Source organism: Papilio xuthus, unplaced genomic scaffold (assembly GCF_000836235.2).
Source record: "Papilio xuthus unplaced genomic scaffold, Pxut_1.1 DF824888.1, whole genome shotgun sequence".
NCBI lineage: Eukaryota > Metazoa > Arthropoda > Insecta > Lepidoptera > Papilionidae > Papilio > Papilio xuthus.
The window spans coordinates 3,681,927-3,701,100 of NW_013533761.1; the positions used below are offsets into that span (position 1 = coordinate 3,681,927).

A 19,174-nucleotide genomic window follows, 5' to 3' on the forward strand; every position below is an offset into this window, starting at 1 on the left:
CGAAGAAAGGTTGGCTAATTGCGTTAAGTTTAATCTCTCACTAAAATATGTACATTTTATAAAGTTTTTTTTAAATTGTTTACAGTTATGTTACTTTTTATTTTACAGACCACTCCATAAATGTGATGTATGGTGCTTGTGTTCCTGTATGTTTTTGTATTTATCTTTTAAGGATCGTGAAAGCAAAACACAGTAAATAGTTATCCTTATGCATCCGTGTCTGCAGCTTTACCGTTACCTCGGCAGATGTCAGCGCCATTGCAGACATTTTGCTTTTTATTTGTTTTTTTTACGCACAGGATATTTACCCTCGAACGTTCCGGTTTACACGTCAAAACACTTTATATGAATTTACGTTTAAAAACAAAAATCAAGGGAAAAGAAAGTAAACAAAATGGAATCGATAAAACATTTTGGAATTTAAAAAGCCTTACTGACAAGTTTTATTTGTTTAATAACTGATTAAAGGGAAAGTTAACAGAACGTTAAATCGATTTTTTTAGTATATCGATTATGTTGCATTAATTTAATGGCCAGGATTAAATCGTCTATATATTTTTGAAATACAATTCTAATACAGCGATAATAATGAATGTATATCATAGGTCTGCGCTTTTACGATGATCATTTACGTCTAATACAAAAGGAAAAGATATTTTCTAATATACGAGAATTAACAGAAACCTTCGGTTAGCAAAACGGACGCTCGCAATTAGCGGCACTTAAAGGGTTCCCGTGCAAATCTTGATAATGAAAACTTCTCCGCCTTACAAATAACGTGACAAACAATTGTCAATCGTAACGCGTGTGCTGAAAGGTTCATTCTTGTTTGATGCGTGACCGAAGATAAGTCATTGGAAAGTGAAATGGGGGCGCACCTGACGTCGCTTAGTTGCTTTCTTTACGTCTCGTTGCTCTTTTTGATTCAGTGAGAGTGGTCTAGATTCGATAATTGTGGCGGTAGCGTGACCGCCCGCCGACCGCCGCCCGCCGGCCGTGACGCGCGCCGATTTAACTTCGCGCCTACCGCGTCCCGCTCATCACGGCTCCTGGCGTCAGATGAGACACACTTTATCATGTACATTAAGATGTGTTTGTGCTTGTTTTTATATAGAATTTAGCTTCGATTTTTAGTAACGCCTATAGTTATTTCTACTGGACTGATACTAAAGTAATGTGTTCGCTGTCCATCGAATGTTACATGTTGAATAAACCGTTTTAAAGCCTTTTACGGTTAATTGGGTCTTACAAGATGTGATAAATTTACATTCCCTGCAGGTTGCCATCACTTATATATGGATATCACGATTTTAATTGCAGAATCTTACTTTCAATTTACGTGTAATCTGACAATTAAAAATCTGATGCGAACTAAAAAAACTCGATGTAAATCTGTCAGGCGCGTCGAACTCGAGAAAGTGGCCGCGTGATGAACGATCGCGGGCTCTGCTGGTGTTGTCAAACACCCCCCGCGTACCCCGCATCCCCCGCACCGTGGCATCGCCTCAAGCCTTTCGTGAGATGTTTAACTTATCATCAGAAACTTGATAGACACAATATCGAAGTGGACAACAATAAGTCAATGGCACAGTCTAAATATAGCTACACTGTGGCTTTAGCAGCTTTGTTATTTTCACTTGATAGTGAATGGTGTTGATAATCATCGCTGTTTTATCACTGAATACGATTTTAAATAACTAACGTAAGGTCTGGTATTCGAACTTGATACTCGACTTCTATACTAAATCATCTTATTAATATTTTGGGGGATGTTTGTTAGAAGGTATCCCCAAAACGGCTGCATGGATTTAGTTGAAATTTGGCATTGATGTAGAACATAGCCTGGGAGGACACATAGGCTACAAATTAAGTTTTTTTTAATCCCGAAGTAGTCGATAGCTACTTTATAATAAGTTTGTTATTGTATATTGCAATTTTGCTTATATTTTACAGTGAAAAATATTGAAAGAAAGATTTACTTAGATCGAATGAATACATTGTCATTATAAAAGCATCTTTATAACAAGAAGTAAAGTAGGAAGTGATTTAAGGTAAAGCATTCATAGGAGTCGTGTAAACGAGCATTCTCATTAAATAGCAATATTGTTATATGAATGTCGTGATTCCATCAATATCTACGTATTGTTGTGTTTTTGCCGCTTTCATATCGCATTGTTGCTACATTTAGAAAGTGACGTCTATTGATTTTTCCATTACTCTTGGTATTTAAGACTACCATACACGAACAGCTGTTCATACCGTTTACTTAAATATCGGCGTACGTCAAACTGGGGTACTTGTTTACCGAATTACGGATTTTGTAATGTCGATTGTTTAAAATTTTCGATTTCTTGAAACAATTCGTGTATGGCAGCACTTAGCGGAGACCGTTTTTATCGATTCGATACAGTTTTACTTTTCACGGAAAGTATTTTTTTAAATACCACGATATCAGATAAGTAATCTGTTTCGGGAAGAACCGGATAATACGGTCGTTATGGTTTATTTTAAGAAATTTTATCTTCATTCGTAATGTGGACATTTTTATAATTTTGTTTATCGTCACAATTTACGATTACTTTGTTTCAATATTTAAAAAAAAAACACTTTCGCATTCTGACTAAGGGAACGTACCCATACTACGTGACCCGTTTAAGGGGGGGAGTCCTTAAAATACTACGGTTAGTCACAGGAGGGGGGGGGTGGCTCAGGTTTTAGTCACGTAGTCGTTAGTTGTTATTTTTCGTAATACATAATTCACTAGTAATTTAAGTATGCATGCAGTCTATATAGAAGAGTATGAGCTAAATTATTTTTTTTTAAATTTTTGCCTGTGAAATGATTAAAAATCATAATTATGAATTACTACGTAAAACTAAAGGAGAGGAGGGGAGGTCTTGTCATGTACTACAAGTGGTCACCGAGGGAAGGGAGGGGTCGAAAAAACTAAAAAAATAGGTCACGTAGTATGGGTATGTTCCCTAACTTACAATTTATTTAAACAATCTCTTTAGTTCTTTTCACACTAATATGATAAGGAATATTTAGTGACCGTAAGACATTGAAATGAGACACTTGTAGTTTTGTCCTTTTTAGTAAAATCTCACTTTATGTTGTGCAAAATAAGGTCAAGAATAAAACATTCAGGTATACCTGATACACAGTATAGATTGAAACATGTCGTGTACCCTTAGATAAAGTTGCAGGTCTCTTGTTCTAGACTTTCTCCTTGCTTGTTAGGATCATTACCGAGGCATGATTACTGAATATCAGCTAGTTAGCAGACGTAGCGGCAACCGATGCAACGAAAGTGCAAGCGCCCACTTCCCACGCCCCGTCCTCCCCGCGCAACACCCCGCCACGAACGACCTCCGGAACTGGGTGCTACCTGTCGACAGGAAACTACCACTGTTAACGTCTAATGAGGAATATCACACTTTTGATGAACAGGAAAGTTATCTAGACTAATTGTCACACTCAGAGATAAGTGGTTACTTACCTTAGTGAAGATTTTATATGAGAAGTCTACACCAAAAGTGAGCATTTAGCGTTTGTAAGTGCAATTGGATATTCAACAGGATGAAGCAAACTAAAGATGTTTGTACCATCTCATTATTATTTTGGAAGTATTTCCTGTTGGTTTCTGAGTTTAAAATTATCATCCCTGTCATTATCGTTCATAAAACAGAGATAATAATAAGTTTTAAACGTGGATTTTGGTCTCAGAAACCCACGGTTAGAACAATAAATATTGCTGTTAATAATTGAGTAAGAAGACGTTCAAAATATTATGTATTTAACACGGAAAAACACAAATCAAACTACAATTGAAACTTATTACCAACAAGATTGACCATTGCTTATGAAAAGGTTTGTTGACGTACGATTTCGATGAGACAGCAGTACTAAAAACCCACTGAGCTCATGTGTACTCGTTGCCGAATCCCAATATTTTTTTGAGTAACGAAACGTTTTTTTAAATGTAGTTGCAACATAGTTTATCGTCCATGTAGTGTATACATAAAGGTAGTGTTGTTTGTCTTGAGCGTACACGTCATACGAGAGGGGGCGTCATTCGATGTCAGACCTTTGGACCGGTAGCACGTGTCGGTACGTGAACGATCCAAATATAACTCAACGAATACTACAGTGAACATTCATCACTCTGTTACTTTATCACGACTGTCTTATATTTGTTTACATCAAATTTATTAATTTCTAAATTTATCTTAGAAAGTTAAGCGAAACGATAAACAAGCCAGTTCAGAGATCACGACTCTATCAAAAGTTATCGCTTACAATTTAAATTTCATTAAGTTAACTATTTTAAAAGAGAAGTAATATTTACGCAATCAACGTGACTTAATTTACATTAATATGTTAAATTAATAATTTAAAACATTATAAATGATAAATTAATTGCAAACAGGATGTGCATAATTGCTACATCGCACAAATCATATGCAATCTTAGTTAATAGAAGTGACCAATCTAAGTTGACCTCCACGTTTCCTGCGCCCCCACGCCCACGGAGGCCAATACACAGGCGTAAATATCGAAATTTTGAATTGATTAAGTGGTACGTCACAGTAATGCCGGGCTTAATGTTTTTTGACATAAATTATAACAGAGCTAGGCGTAACTACCTCGGATTGGTTTAAGTTATACACTTTTCTTGCACAAATTTAAAGTAAGAAGAAATATGTAAATTAAGCCAATATTGCAAGTTGAATAATATGAATTTTGACAAAATAATCTAAAGTCTACAAAAGGATTCTGTGAAAGATTCATTACATATTTTCCATTCATCCATTCAGTATATCTCGAAATGACTTATCGTGGGTTTCTGAAACCAAAATGCCCGTTTAAAATATACTGTTATTTCTGTTTTGTCATAAATAATAACAGGGGTAGTGATATGTTTTATACACATATTTTTGTCTCAGTGTTACTCATTTTTTTATATCAATGTACACTTTTACGCTAAGTTTTGATATAAATTACCTTTAACTTAATACTATGGAGGAGATAATAATAAATTAACCAAGCTCACCGATTCTACAGGCGAATAGTTTTACGCTTGTCCGCGACAAATTTATGTTCACCGCTTTGGTTATTAGAATATTATACTTAAGTCACGCGGCCACTGACTATGCTTATCCGACTCTTGACTTTGTAATCTTACAAGATATCGTTTGAAATTTCCGAATTACAAATATTTTAATTTCCTTCATACTCCAAACATAAGTTATTGAATTCCCAAACGACACTATTGTGTCGTGAGCATTTATCAATTACCCTTTAGGTTTAAACATACATTTATTAACAACATCCTTAAGAAATCTTTTATTAAGTTTATGTTATCATCATATCTCTTACGGTCACCCGTGAACACTACAGTTATCAATACGTATACGGCCATACAATGTAGAAACTTTCCCACATTTCAAATAATTTTATTACTTACAGATTATACTGACAGTTATCCCTACCTTCATTATTTTATTTGATAGCTTACTTAATAACATATTAAATTATTATACCATTTATGTAAGGTGTTAAAGAACCATCGTTAGTGTAATTGTGATGTAGAAAGGTTTCTGTATAATTAATCTAGGTATAACATGATAGTAATCTCAGATTTTCCCCGGTGTGTAGATTTTAATGTAGATTCTAATAACGGTGAGGTAAAGCGAGGTAAACAACGGCTCGTAGACGATAGTCATCTGCGGCGACAATGCGGCGCGGGCGCGGGCACGGCGGGCGCGGACTCGGTACGAATTCGATCCGGCCACTAACGGTCCCACAACTGCGACCGGTTCCGCAGAACCCTGACACAGATGTTGTCGTGTCTCCGTTTGTTGATATGGGGGAAAGCTACCGCGCCTTCGGAGTCGATTTGCTGCAGCCTGTACTATCTCGCAGGAATTAACGTCGGAAGTGTCCAGCCGCTCACGCTAATGGTCTGATGTTTAAATACATATCTCTGTTTATTGCAGTAAGTTGGGTATAGTTGACCTAGAAAGGCGATTTATTTCCTGCGATATTTGTTGAACCTTGTTGTGTCAATATCAATTTCGTGTAATTATAAATAAAATGAATCCAAACTACGAATTTGAATATAATGTCAGAATTTTTATGGCTGATAAAAATTCTTTCTCTCCTCTTATCTATCAATAGATTGACGTTTGGTTAATTATTTTAATACAAACAATATTGAGATAGAGCTTTATCCTTTTAAAGTTTAAAACGTGATTTTTTTCCCATATAATGTGTTAGGATGTTGATCAAGATATTCCCGAAATTATTTATGAATCAAAAAAATTCTGGAGACTTCGTAATAAATTCCAATATTCGTAAACATTTTGCTCAAGCTTCTGAAACATTTTGTCAAGTCGTGTAGGTGAGTGTTGCATTGTGGCAATTCAGTGCCCTGTTTCCCAAGCGCGATCCTCATTAAAACGGTGAGCGGCGCGAGGGCAATAGACCTCTTATATTCACATTAGCTGGCGACAGACGGACAGATGTGTCGTTGTCCTGCGCCCACTAAAGCTGACATCGGTCAAGTAAAGCGTCACAGGTTGAACTTACCTGTCTCCTATTTATTAGTTTATTTGACGACTGCATTGTGGTCACGATGGTTGAGGTTTTTATTTCTAAGCTTTATATTGAATCATACATCTTCTTGACTTTGTCTTTCTTTATTTGAAATTCTATATTGTTCCTTGATAGTTAATAATGTTGCAATATATGTCTTTTCACAAATTTATCAGTCGACTTCAGTCAATCAGTTGACTTCATTGATCAGTCGTTCCATCTAGAAGAATTTAAGATATTTCTTAATTGTGTTCTAATAAATATGAAATTAATATCATTGTGTTTTCATTCATCGTTCCATTGCAATTTTTTAAATAAGGAATGTTGTAATTTTGCGATTATTTGTCTTTATACATCTAACTCTTATATCAGAAGCCATATTATGTTTTTTCCGAACTCACATTTCTTGCATTACTTCGTATTGAACCGACACTTTCATACATCAACAATCCAGTCCGACGCCAATCATTTTCCCGGTCGACTTAATAAGTTTAGACATTGATGTGGTCGCGAATCGAGATCTGTTCTGCGAAACTTGTCTGTGCGACTGTACTCGTGATGTAATACAGGTCGACGGCCCTCGATGACACATCGATACAACTGTTACTCGGATATATTATTTTCGTTATACAATTCTTTCATAATCGACTTATCTTTTCTGATGGAAATTTTATTGTCAAGATTCAATTGCCAGCGGTTCTAGACAATGCATTCGCTCCGAAGCAATTCCATAACTTCAAAAATGTATAGAACTGACATTAACTTTCGATATGTCACATGATTGTCGCGCGTCAGTTCCATATTTTTGAAAAAGAAAAGGCTGTATGGCTTAGTTCCTTTGCCTGCTCTTTCGAGTGAATAATAAAAACAACAACAACATATTTTTGATATACGTTATGGAATCGTTTCGTAGCGAATGTATTTTTAAAATACGAATTACAATCAGTCAATTTTAAGTCAACTTGACTGCATATCGAAGTCAAATGATACACAATTTATTTATTGACGTTATTAATTTGTTCATTTACAATGATTTATTAGGAAATTTTTATTATTATCGATGTTAATTTATATTGTTTTGTTGCAGGCCAGTCGAAAGATATCAAAATGTGGATATCTTTTCGTGGCGCCGGGCTGGGACTTTTCCAATCCGCTCTACAGAACAAAGGTAATGTAAATACGAATAATTGTCATAAAAATAACTGTTTTTTTACCTCCTACTGTGAAATTTCTTCAACATTCCGATGTAAAGAATTCATTAAATATTCGATTTCATAATGACGACGGGATTTTTACAGTACTGAATTTAATTGTTTTTTTTTGTTTTTTAACGACTTGTTTTACAAGTTATTTGGAATTTTTGTATCTAGTATATATTTTTACTGCTTTAAAATATATCAGAATTTCATAATTTAACAAATAACATATAAAATTATGCAACTTTCTTTCACATAAATGCTATTTCATCTTACTTCTTACTAATATTATAATATAAATGCGAATGTTTCGATGGATGGATGGATGTTTGTTTGAAGCTTCACAACGACTTCACGCATTTTGATGAAATTTGGCAAAAGCCTGGAAGTACACATAGACTACTATTTAAAGTTCTTTTAACCCTTAGTAGCCTAGAGGTTTAATTTTGATACCAATCTTTTAAACCGAATGTTCACATTACTATTAGTTTTTTTTATAGGTTGGCTGTACCTATTTTACTGTTGTATAATTTCCTTCCAACGAAATTAAAAAGAAACGAAATTCATTATTGTTTTATTTTATCAAGCAAACACAGTAATATTAAAAATAAATAAATTTCGTATGCAAATCAGGCTACTAAGGGTTAATACCGCGCGGACAGATTTGCGGGCGACAGCTAGTTTTATAATAAATCAGATTATTATCGAAAAACAAACCGCGCGTCTCAAAAGCTTTATTTTTTTAAGTCAATAAAATTTTATATAAATCACGTATACATGTTAAGGTCGAATCGTGTCATAATCAAAAATAAAATAAAAACTATTCAGATAAATTTTAATTTTATAAAAATAAATAATATTTTATGACCACTCGTACATTATCAAATTGTTTTGTTGAATTTTTAATATAACATTCTAAAAATAAATATTTTATTCAAGTACAGTCGCGTCGAATAACATAATTTTTAAACTCGACCTAAGAATTCTATTATTTAAATAAAAAAAACTGTCTATAACTATTTAACTTTTCCATCTAAAACTCGTAGAATTATTTGAAGTGATAAAAGTAGTGATTAAAAAATATATTTATTACTGGCCAGTTAAAATTGATGTACACTGCAATAGAATCTTATTAATTTTATTTTTTATACCCAATCGAAATCCTCAGGGTTACAATGACGCGAATTTTTTTTTTATTATGTTCTCATATGTTTAGACCCTTCAAACGTGTTTCGTTGAATAATAATATTTATTATCGTCTTGTTGTTAAGTGTATTGTTTAAGTATTTTTATTTCTCACTGTATTTGATTTTTCTTTATCAGATTAAGGAATGTAAAATTTTAGCGATGTAATAAAATTAAGTGATGGGTTTGCGATCTTCCCGATAATATTGTCTGGATCATTTTAGTACCTAAAATAAAGATTTTTTTTATTATTTTCGTCATGGACACTATATGTTTTAAGCTCGTATTTGGATACACGATACAGTCGAACTTGTATTAAACCATTGTACATATGTAAATCGACAATTGAAAAACACATTGATAAGTGGCGGGATTCTACCCCCGGGACCTGTGGATTACAAGTCAACTGTTTAACCTCTGAACCGCCCATCCGCTTAATAATATAACGTTTGTTACAAAAATACAGAATTGCACCTAATACCCTCCTTTCACGTAATTCATATATCTATAGCGTTCTTTTTTTTGTTCATATTTAAGTTTATTGGCTTAGGTTTTGAGGCAGTTTCGAAATTGAATGTTAGTTTCATTTGTTTATTAGATAATTCGAATAAAACTTTATGAGTTCGTACATAACGTATATTTATACTTTTGAACATTGAACGCAACGGAATTCATATGCTAATGTCCAACATATAAACTGGAAATGTACAAATTAATTGCTTTTATATTTATCACTATTATGGAAAAGTTATACAACATATAAATATTAAAGATAATATTTAAATAACATTAAATTATTTGTTAATTTTTTTAATCCTCATTTACTTAAGTATGTGTTTTTTCACTTATGTTTTATTTTAAGATTAGTTTATGTATAATTATCGTGAACTGAAATATAGTTGATGGCTCAGGGGTTAAACACTTGACTTGCAATCTGCAGGTCCTAGGTTGTAATACCGCCATGTACCAGTGTGTTATATGTACATTTTTCCGACGTTCTTCGATGAAGGAAAACATCGTGATGTATCATCTTTGCGTATATGAGAAGAAATTCAAAGATATGTGTGAAGTTAATCCGCACTAAGCCAGCATGGTTGACGATAGCCTAGTCACCTAACTTAGGATAGGCTCCGAGCCCCTCACCGGGGACTTATACTGAGCTGATGACGATAATGGGAATTTCTGTACAAGAGAAGCTCAATAGCATTTCTTGAAAGTAACTTCAATAAATCAATCGATGTGTCGGTAATTCCGGCTTCAATTATACTTTGGTAATATATCGCTGTAACCTTGATAGCGATTCAAGGGCCCCTCGAAATTCAACGGCGGTATCACAACCGCATAAGGTTGAAATTGCAAATCGAAATTCATGTAATTTAAATTCAAGGGAATGATTAATTTTAATCAAGAGAAGTGTCGGGCGCAATGAAAAATAACTGAAGTAATTAGATTAAACTGACAACTTGGTTTAAGGTTAAAATTTGAGACGTGATTTGTAGATCGTATGATACCAATGCCCTCATACGTCGTGTAACACGCAGCCCTCTTGACCGAATTCGCTTGCTTTCTATAGTAATTGCTTAAAGCCTTTCATGTCAGATATATCGATCTCCAATAATAACTGCTTTATCAGAACAGCTATTACAGCAAAGAAGCGCTTTAAAGTAAGACAGGAATATATTTAATAAAGTTTTCCTAAAGGAAGGGCTGAATGAAGCAACAAAAATTAGTTTTGATTAGACAAATCAGAAAAGCCTTCTCGATAACACTTCAAAGAAATATTAAAATATTATTCGAAGTATCTTGAATGCGGGGATAAATCTGCGGTTGTGATAACCGGCAGGGGGCACGAGCGGCGCCAAAAAGTGTCAAAAAAACATCTCCGTTGGAACCCGAGGCGCGAACGCAGCGGTCGGGTATTATAAATCATGTACGCAGATCAGATTTTACCTTATCAATTCACTTGTCAGGCAGTCGAGATCCTCCGACGTTCTTTTTAGTATCAAATAAAGTGCTTATTGTTGTTCAATTATTTATTTTCATAATAATTTTTGGGCAGCCGAAACTAAAGTTAAGATTGGATACGTTTTGAGAAAAGGAACAAAACAATTTGGGAAGCTTGTTCAATAAAAGACCAGAAAACCTTTTTTGTGGCTCCAATCATAACCACAAATAACTGCCACTCAAATACTTGTTATAAACAACGAAAGATACACTGAATATTTATACAATAGTGTTAACTCTTTTATGATCTTAAGTAGCTGTCGCTCGCAACTCCGTTCTTGCGGTATTAAAAATAAAACTTTACTATGTGTTCGTCCAGACTATGATCAACATATAGGCCAAATTTCAGCAGGATCCGTTTAACCGTTTTGGAGATAACTTCGAACAAACATCCATCTATCTAAACATTCGCATTTATGTATAATATTAGTCAGATTTTGTTTCAGGGTCCTTTTATTCTCTTTAAAAATAATATCGGATAATAATAGGTTTATGTGTTATTGTTTTGCTAGTGATATGACTTTAACTAACTTCTTGTTGACATCTGTCGAAACTAATATCGAATCTTTAAAGTGTGCAATCGTTTCCCTACTTTCTATCCACGACTTCGTCGCAATTCCGTTGCCAAGTAGTGCGTGGTGCACGCACGGCTGCCCGCGACAATTTCTACTTTTACACATTAACTGCACTTAACTCGTACAAATCGTACGTTATTAACAAAGCAATCTTTGCAATAATGTATAATTAGCTTAAACTATAATATAGGCAGGACAAAACTCTTGGCTGCGTAATATTAGAGAATGGACAAGGAAGAGGTCAGCGGAAGAATTTTTTCGGTTTGCATTAGACAGGAATAAATGTTTAAAGTTATCGGCTAACTTTCAAGACTGAAGAAGCACTGGAAGAAGATAATTAGCTACATGAGTATAAACAAGCTGATCTTTTTTTATATAAAAATTCTCATCGTATTAGATTAGAGGCTTCCGTGAAATTTAAATTCTCATACCTCTTTGATTTACCTCTTTTTAGGATAAGGTTTTCATTGTCTTTTCCTTATTAAATATTTCGAAACTTACTAAAATAAATGGACTCTAAGGTATCCAAATAACTACAGTATGAGTTTTTCGACTCAATAAAACACACACATATTCAAAAATGATTTTAGATAACAAAACTACCTGAACGTACTACCTGTATTTTTTACAACCATCCAAATTAGATTCACTATAACTCATCATTTATACTAAGTAAATTTTAATAGCTAACTCCTTTATTACGTTTCTTATGTTTTTTTGCTGTAATTTACTGATTCGGTTATAATCTTTTATATGGTAAATAAGTTATTGACTGTAGAATCATCGCGTATAAATATTTAGTCAGAAAGTTTTAGAAAAACTATTACAAAAAGCTGCAGTAATAATCTTTTATAAATTTTGCAAAAGAAGAACCATTATTAAGTTGTCAACAATCAAGAGAATTCTCTAAAGCCCGCTACACACATTCTGTTTTAAATGAACAGTCGATTTTTACATTTAAAGCTGTTCAGTTAAATCTGAACGTGTGTAGCAGGCTTTATACCTCTACTTTGTAACAAAATTCCTTTTGTTTAAATGATTGCGGATTTACAAAACTTATGTTAATTGTAAAAATAACTCGTTATAAAAACATAATGAAGATAAAACTTCTCTAGAATATAATCGTATCTGAAAATAACTTGAAGGCGCCAAGTCGGTACATAAAAGTTTATTAAGCCATTATTAACTATGTTAAAAGTAATCTGAAGATTTGCTTTTACATGGTAGTGTATATCTGTTGTTGCTTATCTTTAGGATTTGTGTAACTCAATTGATTCTCATTTATTGCATTAGACATATGACAGGAATTTAATTAAAATGTCATAGTCACAGTTGAAATCCTTTACATTATGAGATAACATTGACAATCATTTTTTGCGTTAAGACAATTTTTCATTGAAAATTAACACTCGATATGTATTTGATGTGCAAATTTAATTAGATTCAAACTGTTCAGTCATTTAAAAATACTCACTTAAAGAAAATGCAGTGATAGAGTGGTAGAGCACGCTTTTACATCTTCGCACGTATTGTTCCGACTCGCCCGGTGAAATACCACAACCACACAGAAGACAGGCGTGAAGTGGAAGCTATTCCGCGTTTCGTCTGATGAGTGTGCGTCCCAGAGGCCTACTTTAGTCCTCTTTTCCTTCCCACCCTTTTCCTAATAAGGAAAGGATGGGAAGTGGAAGTGGACTTTCCGGATGAGAGGATGCATGGAAAGGGATTTTTTTTTCTGTGCATCCTCTCCTCCGTCGATTAAAGGTAGGCAACGCATATGCAATTGCGTGTGTCTATGGGCAACGGTCACTTCTCTATTTCAGCGATCTCAGGTGACCGCTCGCTCGTTTGCCACCTTATGATATAAAAAAAAAATTATGGTCATTACAATCTTTAGAATCACTTAAGTTTTTCGGATGAGTTTCCATTGGAATAAATAACATTATGTGCATACTGTAGAGTTACGTCACGGTACTTTAGTGTGATTTTGTGAATAATTCTGTCATGTCAAAGACCTCACTTAAATTGCAGGGTCATTTTGCGTGTGTTGTTCTTTATTGTTAGGATTTTATTACGAATGTTAAACTTGCTCTGAATTCTTGGATTTACATTTGTAATTTTATAATTGTCTGTTGTTTTTTTTGTTGAACAAGTTGTGTAGATCTTAATATATGAGTAAAACACCTTTATCTTACTATTATAAACGCGAATATTTGGATGGATGGTTTGTTTGAAGATATCTTCAGAACGACTGAACGAATATCGATGAAATTGAATGGCATGATAAAGAACATAGTATGGAAGAGCTAATTATGTTTAATTTTTATTTCCGCGCAGACGGTGTCACGGGCGACCGCTAGTCCTTAATGTTTATTGTAATAGATTTTATTTGCCTATAGACTTGAAGTTAACGTAGAGCATGCTCCGTCGATAGAGCGGAGTCACGAGTGGGTTATGATATTAAAATTTGCGTATTTTCAAACTCCTGCGCATTGAGTAAGTTAAGGTGTGGCACAAATAAAGTTAGTAATACACAAACGGTAAAACTCTAGCGATACTGTACAAATTTATTCGACAGGATAATAAATTAGTTAATTTGTAATAAAATACATTAAAACATCGAGATTATTCAAAAACTTTAAACAAAAATTATCTTCATGACACCTGTCCATTTTATGACCATATAAATAAAATAATATTTATATTGTTTGTGCTTATTCAATAAATAATATCTTAAATTTATTTTTTGGCGGCTTCCTGAATTCAAATAAACAGAGGCGGAGACATGTAGCGAGTGAGATTCAATCGTATTCTTCTTGGAAATGTCTTAGTATGGTTATTCTGATATACAGTTTTTATTGTTCTTTATTTATATAGTTTAATTTTAACGCTATAGCTTAGCTTTCAGTGGCTAGTTATTTTTATATGTTATTTTATAGGGCGTTGTGAAGCAACCGCACCGGGGCAAGTTTTACGCCTTCACTATTTATTTATGAGTACCTGTACAAAATCATTGATCTCATGGTAGCCATGATTCTGTAATTTCGTGCACAATATTGTTATACTTTGACGCTTAATAAATCTGAACTTTAAAGTTCAAATTTAACGAGGAGCATATTTGATTATCGTCTTAACTTTAATTGCCATTGTAACAAAAGAACGAAACTTCGGAATTTAATATTCATCATTATCACCAGCTCACTATACTTCTCTTCTGAAGGGCTCGGAGTTTACTCTAAGTTAGACGTGATTAGGTCATAGTCAATCAAGCTGGCTCAGTATCAACCATGCTGGCCCAGTACGGGTTGACTTCACACATACCTCTGAATTTCTTTGTATTATATTCAAATTATAGTATTTCTTTTTACTTCTATTTTAGCTTGTTTTTATTACGGAACAAGTTTTCTTTACGCAGGTTATAAATTAAACATCAAAACCATTAACTCGAAAATCGATAACCGATAAAACATCTAAGGATTGTGGTCTAGGTCTCGCGAGACTTAAATTACTATGATTGCCTGCGATAGATCTAGCTTTCCCTACCGCGTCTAGGCAATTTAATATCTAATGTGGTGGAGGATGTTGTTATAGATAAATGAGAGTTGTGTTCATTGTAATCATTGCTACGGTCGGTGCTAACAGGTACACCGTACATTGATTTGAATCTTCCATCTATCTTATCGCTTACGTTATTAAAAAGGCGGGAATGCACTTCTGTATTTATACTATAAAACGTGTTTTGTGATTTTTATAAATGTACTTAAATACGTATCTTTATGTCGTTACTAACCCGCGACTTCGACTGCACGAAATTAAAATAAAACTCAGTAGCCTGTATGTTTTTCCAGTCTGTATTGCACGAGCTCATTTCCACATATATTCCTGGGAACATTTCAGTGTAAGTGGGGAGTGCTCTGAAGAATTGTTTGGAACGATTCCTGCCGCCGAGTTCCGTCATCGGACGACACGACAGACCGCCAAGTTCCATCCATACCATCTCGATGGCTGGGAATCCGCAACCGTGCGGTTTGCGCGAAACTTCTGGTTGATTGGTCTGTCCTCAGCGGTATTTCCAAACCGCTACGACTTAGGGCCCTTCAAGAAGCGAGCTTATCATTATCTCAAAGGCCGGCAACGCATCTGCGGTTCCTCTGGTATTGCTGATGTCCATGGGCGTCGTTGAACACCTCGATGTTCCCGCTGCTCGTTTGACCCCTTCGGTTATAAAAAAAAATCAAAAACATGATGTAATATGATTTAAAACTTTCACTTTCCGAGTATATTCAATGAGTTACTATAGAGACATTATTTAGTAATCCAGTTACAGTTTCGTAGATCTTCGTAGCGTCGGCTCTCCTACACCAGGATTTTCTTTCTCTACTTGTCATTAAGTAAGCCATGTGCAGACCTTACGTAAGGTCTTCGTCCAGGTTATATCAGGAGTTACATCACGCAGGTTGCGTGAGAGCTTCCCGTCAACTAATGCACGCATTATTTATACATTAAAGGACATCATTAAAACGTCATTAGGCTTGCCATCGACCCCGCGGACGCGACTGCAACGCTCCTCTGTACGCATGGAAATGCTAGGCCCTTGTGTAGGAACTAAATTTTTTATCCTAAGGTTACGTGATCATTTAAGACAACATTTAACTCGTAAATTAAGCCTGAAATATGTGTTTTCGCTGATAGTTAATTAATTATATGTTACTTAGTAGTACTATTAAAATTGTTCTTGCTAGAAACAATGCAAAACTTAATCGTGCCCGTTGTATATAACGAAAGGTTCAACGATTATACTAGTAGTTTAAAATGGCCGCGCTGTCATAATTGAAACATAACATTAGTAGAAAGTGGGGCACATTTAATTTGCATGGCAACAGTGTGAAATTGAAGCGGGAAAGGAACGGGCTCGGTGCGTTCTACTCTAGTAACGCGTCACGCGTCACGCAGCGCGCGTAGACGGGTGCGCGACGTGCGATGCTAGTCGCTCGTGTGGGGATAGCGTTATTTTAATTGATACCTTATATCGAAACTACTATGATCGTAGAATCTATTCCATTCATTACATTTTGACACTGATTTACAATTTTGTAGTTCAATAATTCGTTGTTAAAGAAGTTTTCGCAACTAGTAATGTACACAAAATCATTAGCTAAACAAAAGTCCGCAGTGCGTACCATTTAAAAATCCAGTTCTAAGGCACTTAGATTTGAGTATTCGTTAGTCAGCGGGCGTTTGTTAACGGGCGGAGGGTTGGTGACCGCTTTAGTGACGTTTGTTCTCCAGTCTGCGTCCGCGTCCTGCCACCGATACCGATAGGCTGAGACATGCACAGTCGATGGCAATTACCTCAATTGCAAACGTCCTGAGAAGATTTATTAACTAAGAGTCTATAAGGAAAAAAATAAAGATTAACTTTCAACTGTCTCGTGCTGTCTTCGTTTGAGGCAAGGGACAATATGTATGTAATCAAACCAGATAAAATGCATGTGTTCTTCCAGACTATGTTCTACATCTATGTTAAATATCAGCGAGATCCATTCAGCCGTTCCGGAGATGGATGGATGTTTGTCTGAAGGTATCTATCCATCTAAACATTCTCATTTGTAATATTAGCAAGAGTATTATTTAAAATCTATGACAATATTCAATTATTGTTTTTAGTTGTAAAATGCCAATATGATGTAAATTTTCTAAAGCAATTATGTATTCAAGATTCATCAGTTTGTTGCCGATGGTGTCTTCATGTTCTCTATTGTTTACTTTCACAGCATCCTGAACGATATACATACACATCTAATCTTACTTTTTGCTCGCAAAGCGACCACGCAATGCGGAAGCACGCTGACTGACAGGCGGTCTTGTAATTTATGTGTTTGTACACGTATGGGTTTCACACGAGCCTGCGCCGAGCTAAGAGTTCCGAGCTACGCCTGCGACATCGCTTCCTCGTGTATTTATGTCTTCAACAGGTTTACCTGCATGTAACATTGTATTTTTGTTGAATTTGTATTTTTATACTGAAAAATAAACTTCTACAGCACTTTTAAATCCACTGAAAACACTAATTTCTTACTATAGACCAAATAATTGATGAATAGTAGTACTAACGCTTCCGGCTGTCATACAGTAAACAACACTTCACTACCGGTCCGACAAAATAAATGTAAAACAGTGATTTACCCCCGTTATCGAAATATCTTCTGTGTTAAAGTCGAAGAATAAGCCATCTGGAACACTTTGGTAAATATAACCACCGATAATACTCGCAACAACTTACAAAAACAGTCGCGGCAGATAATCGCTTTCAAGGTCAATAGGTCACACGAATTAAAAGTTGACTGACATTCGACCACAACGTCGACACATCAAGGACGTCAATACGAATACGTTACTGTCAATACGTCACTGTCAACAGGACAACGTCAAACGTCAAAGTTATACGTCACTGTCAACACGTCACTGTCAGCACGTCAACGTCAAACGTCAAAGTCAGTACGTCATAGGACACATTCCATATACAGTGTTGCCAGTCTGCATTAATTTGCCAAAATGGAGGGACAATTTAAATTACTTTTTGATGAAATGAAAAATCAGATGGAAAAACAAACAAACATTATTTTTGAAAAAATGGATAAAAGGTTAGAACCCTTAATTGAGGAAAATAAAGTCATGAGGTGCAAAATCGAATTTCTAGAAAGAAAAATTGAGCAATTAGAGAAGGAAAAGAAAAAAAATAATATCCTAATGTTTGGTTTAGACGAGGAAGAGAAATCTACCTTAGACCTATTAGAAAAGGTGCAGAATATCATAAAAACAGATTCAGTTATTATACTGGAACAAAAAGATGTATCAAAGATTCACCGCATTGGGGTCGTTAGGGAAAATAGAACACGACCTGTCCTTATAACTTTCTCGAATTCTTGGAAAAGAAGAGAGATATTAGAGAAGAAAAGGTGTTTAAAACAAGTATATGTTACTGAAGATTTCCCGAAGGAAGTATTAGAAAAACGACGAGAATTACAGACAAAGGTTAAAGAGGAGCGAGCCAAAGGAAACATTGCATTTATAAAATATGATAAGATGATAATCAAAGAAGGTAATTTAGTCAAAGAAAAAAGGAAAAGAGATCACTCAACATCACCTGAAAATAAAAGCAATGCTAAAAAACCAGTTAGCAACAATTCGTTAATAAAAGAAAATAGGAAGAATGCCTTCGATATGATGAGACCTCGATCCAGCTCACTATCAGTTACAAAACCCAACCAAATAAAGTAGCAACTAGACACCAGCAACCAGAAGCGGAACAACCCCAACCCGGCTGGTCACCGTGGGGTTGACAGACCACTACCCCCTAACATCACACCTCAAAGTCCAAAAATAAAGAGCAAAATATATCTAGCAACTTTAAACGTAAGAACTTTATTGGAGGACCACAGATTAACAGAATTAGAGCAGGCTATAACACAAATAAAGTGGGATATTATCGGAATATGTGAAATAAGAAGGTCAGGAGAAGAGATAAGGGAGTATAACGATTATATATTCTACTACAAAGGCGAAAGGCAAGGGATGTATGGAGTGGGGTTTCTTATAAGTAAATATCTAAAGGAA

General features: G+C 34.9%; 1 protein-coding gene across 1 annotated transcript in view; it reads left to right on the forward strand.

The window, feature by feature from the left end:
* Positions 1-19,174, forward strand: part of osp (myosin phosphatase Rho interacting protein outspread) — a 204,176-nt gene that overhangs the window by 82,312 nt on the left and 102,690 nt on the right. The window contains exon 2 of the mRNA XM_013324908.1: positions 7,685-7,765. Within this exon, the coding sequence (XP_013180362.1) occupies positions 7,685-7,765 (81 nt within the window). The remainder of the gene's footprint in view (positions 1-7,684; positions 7,766-19,174) is intronic.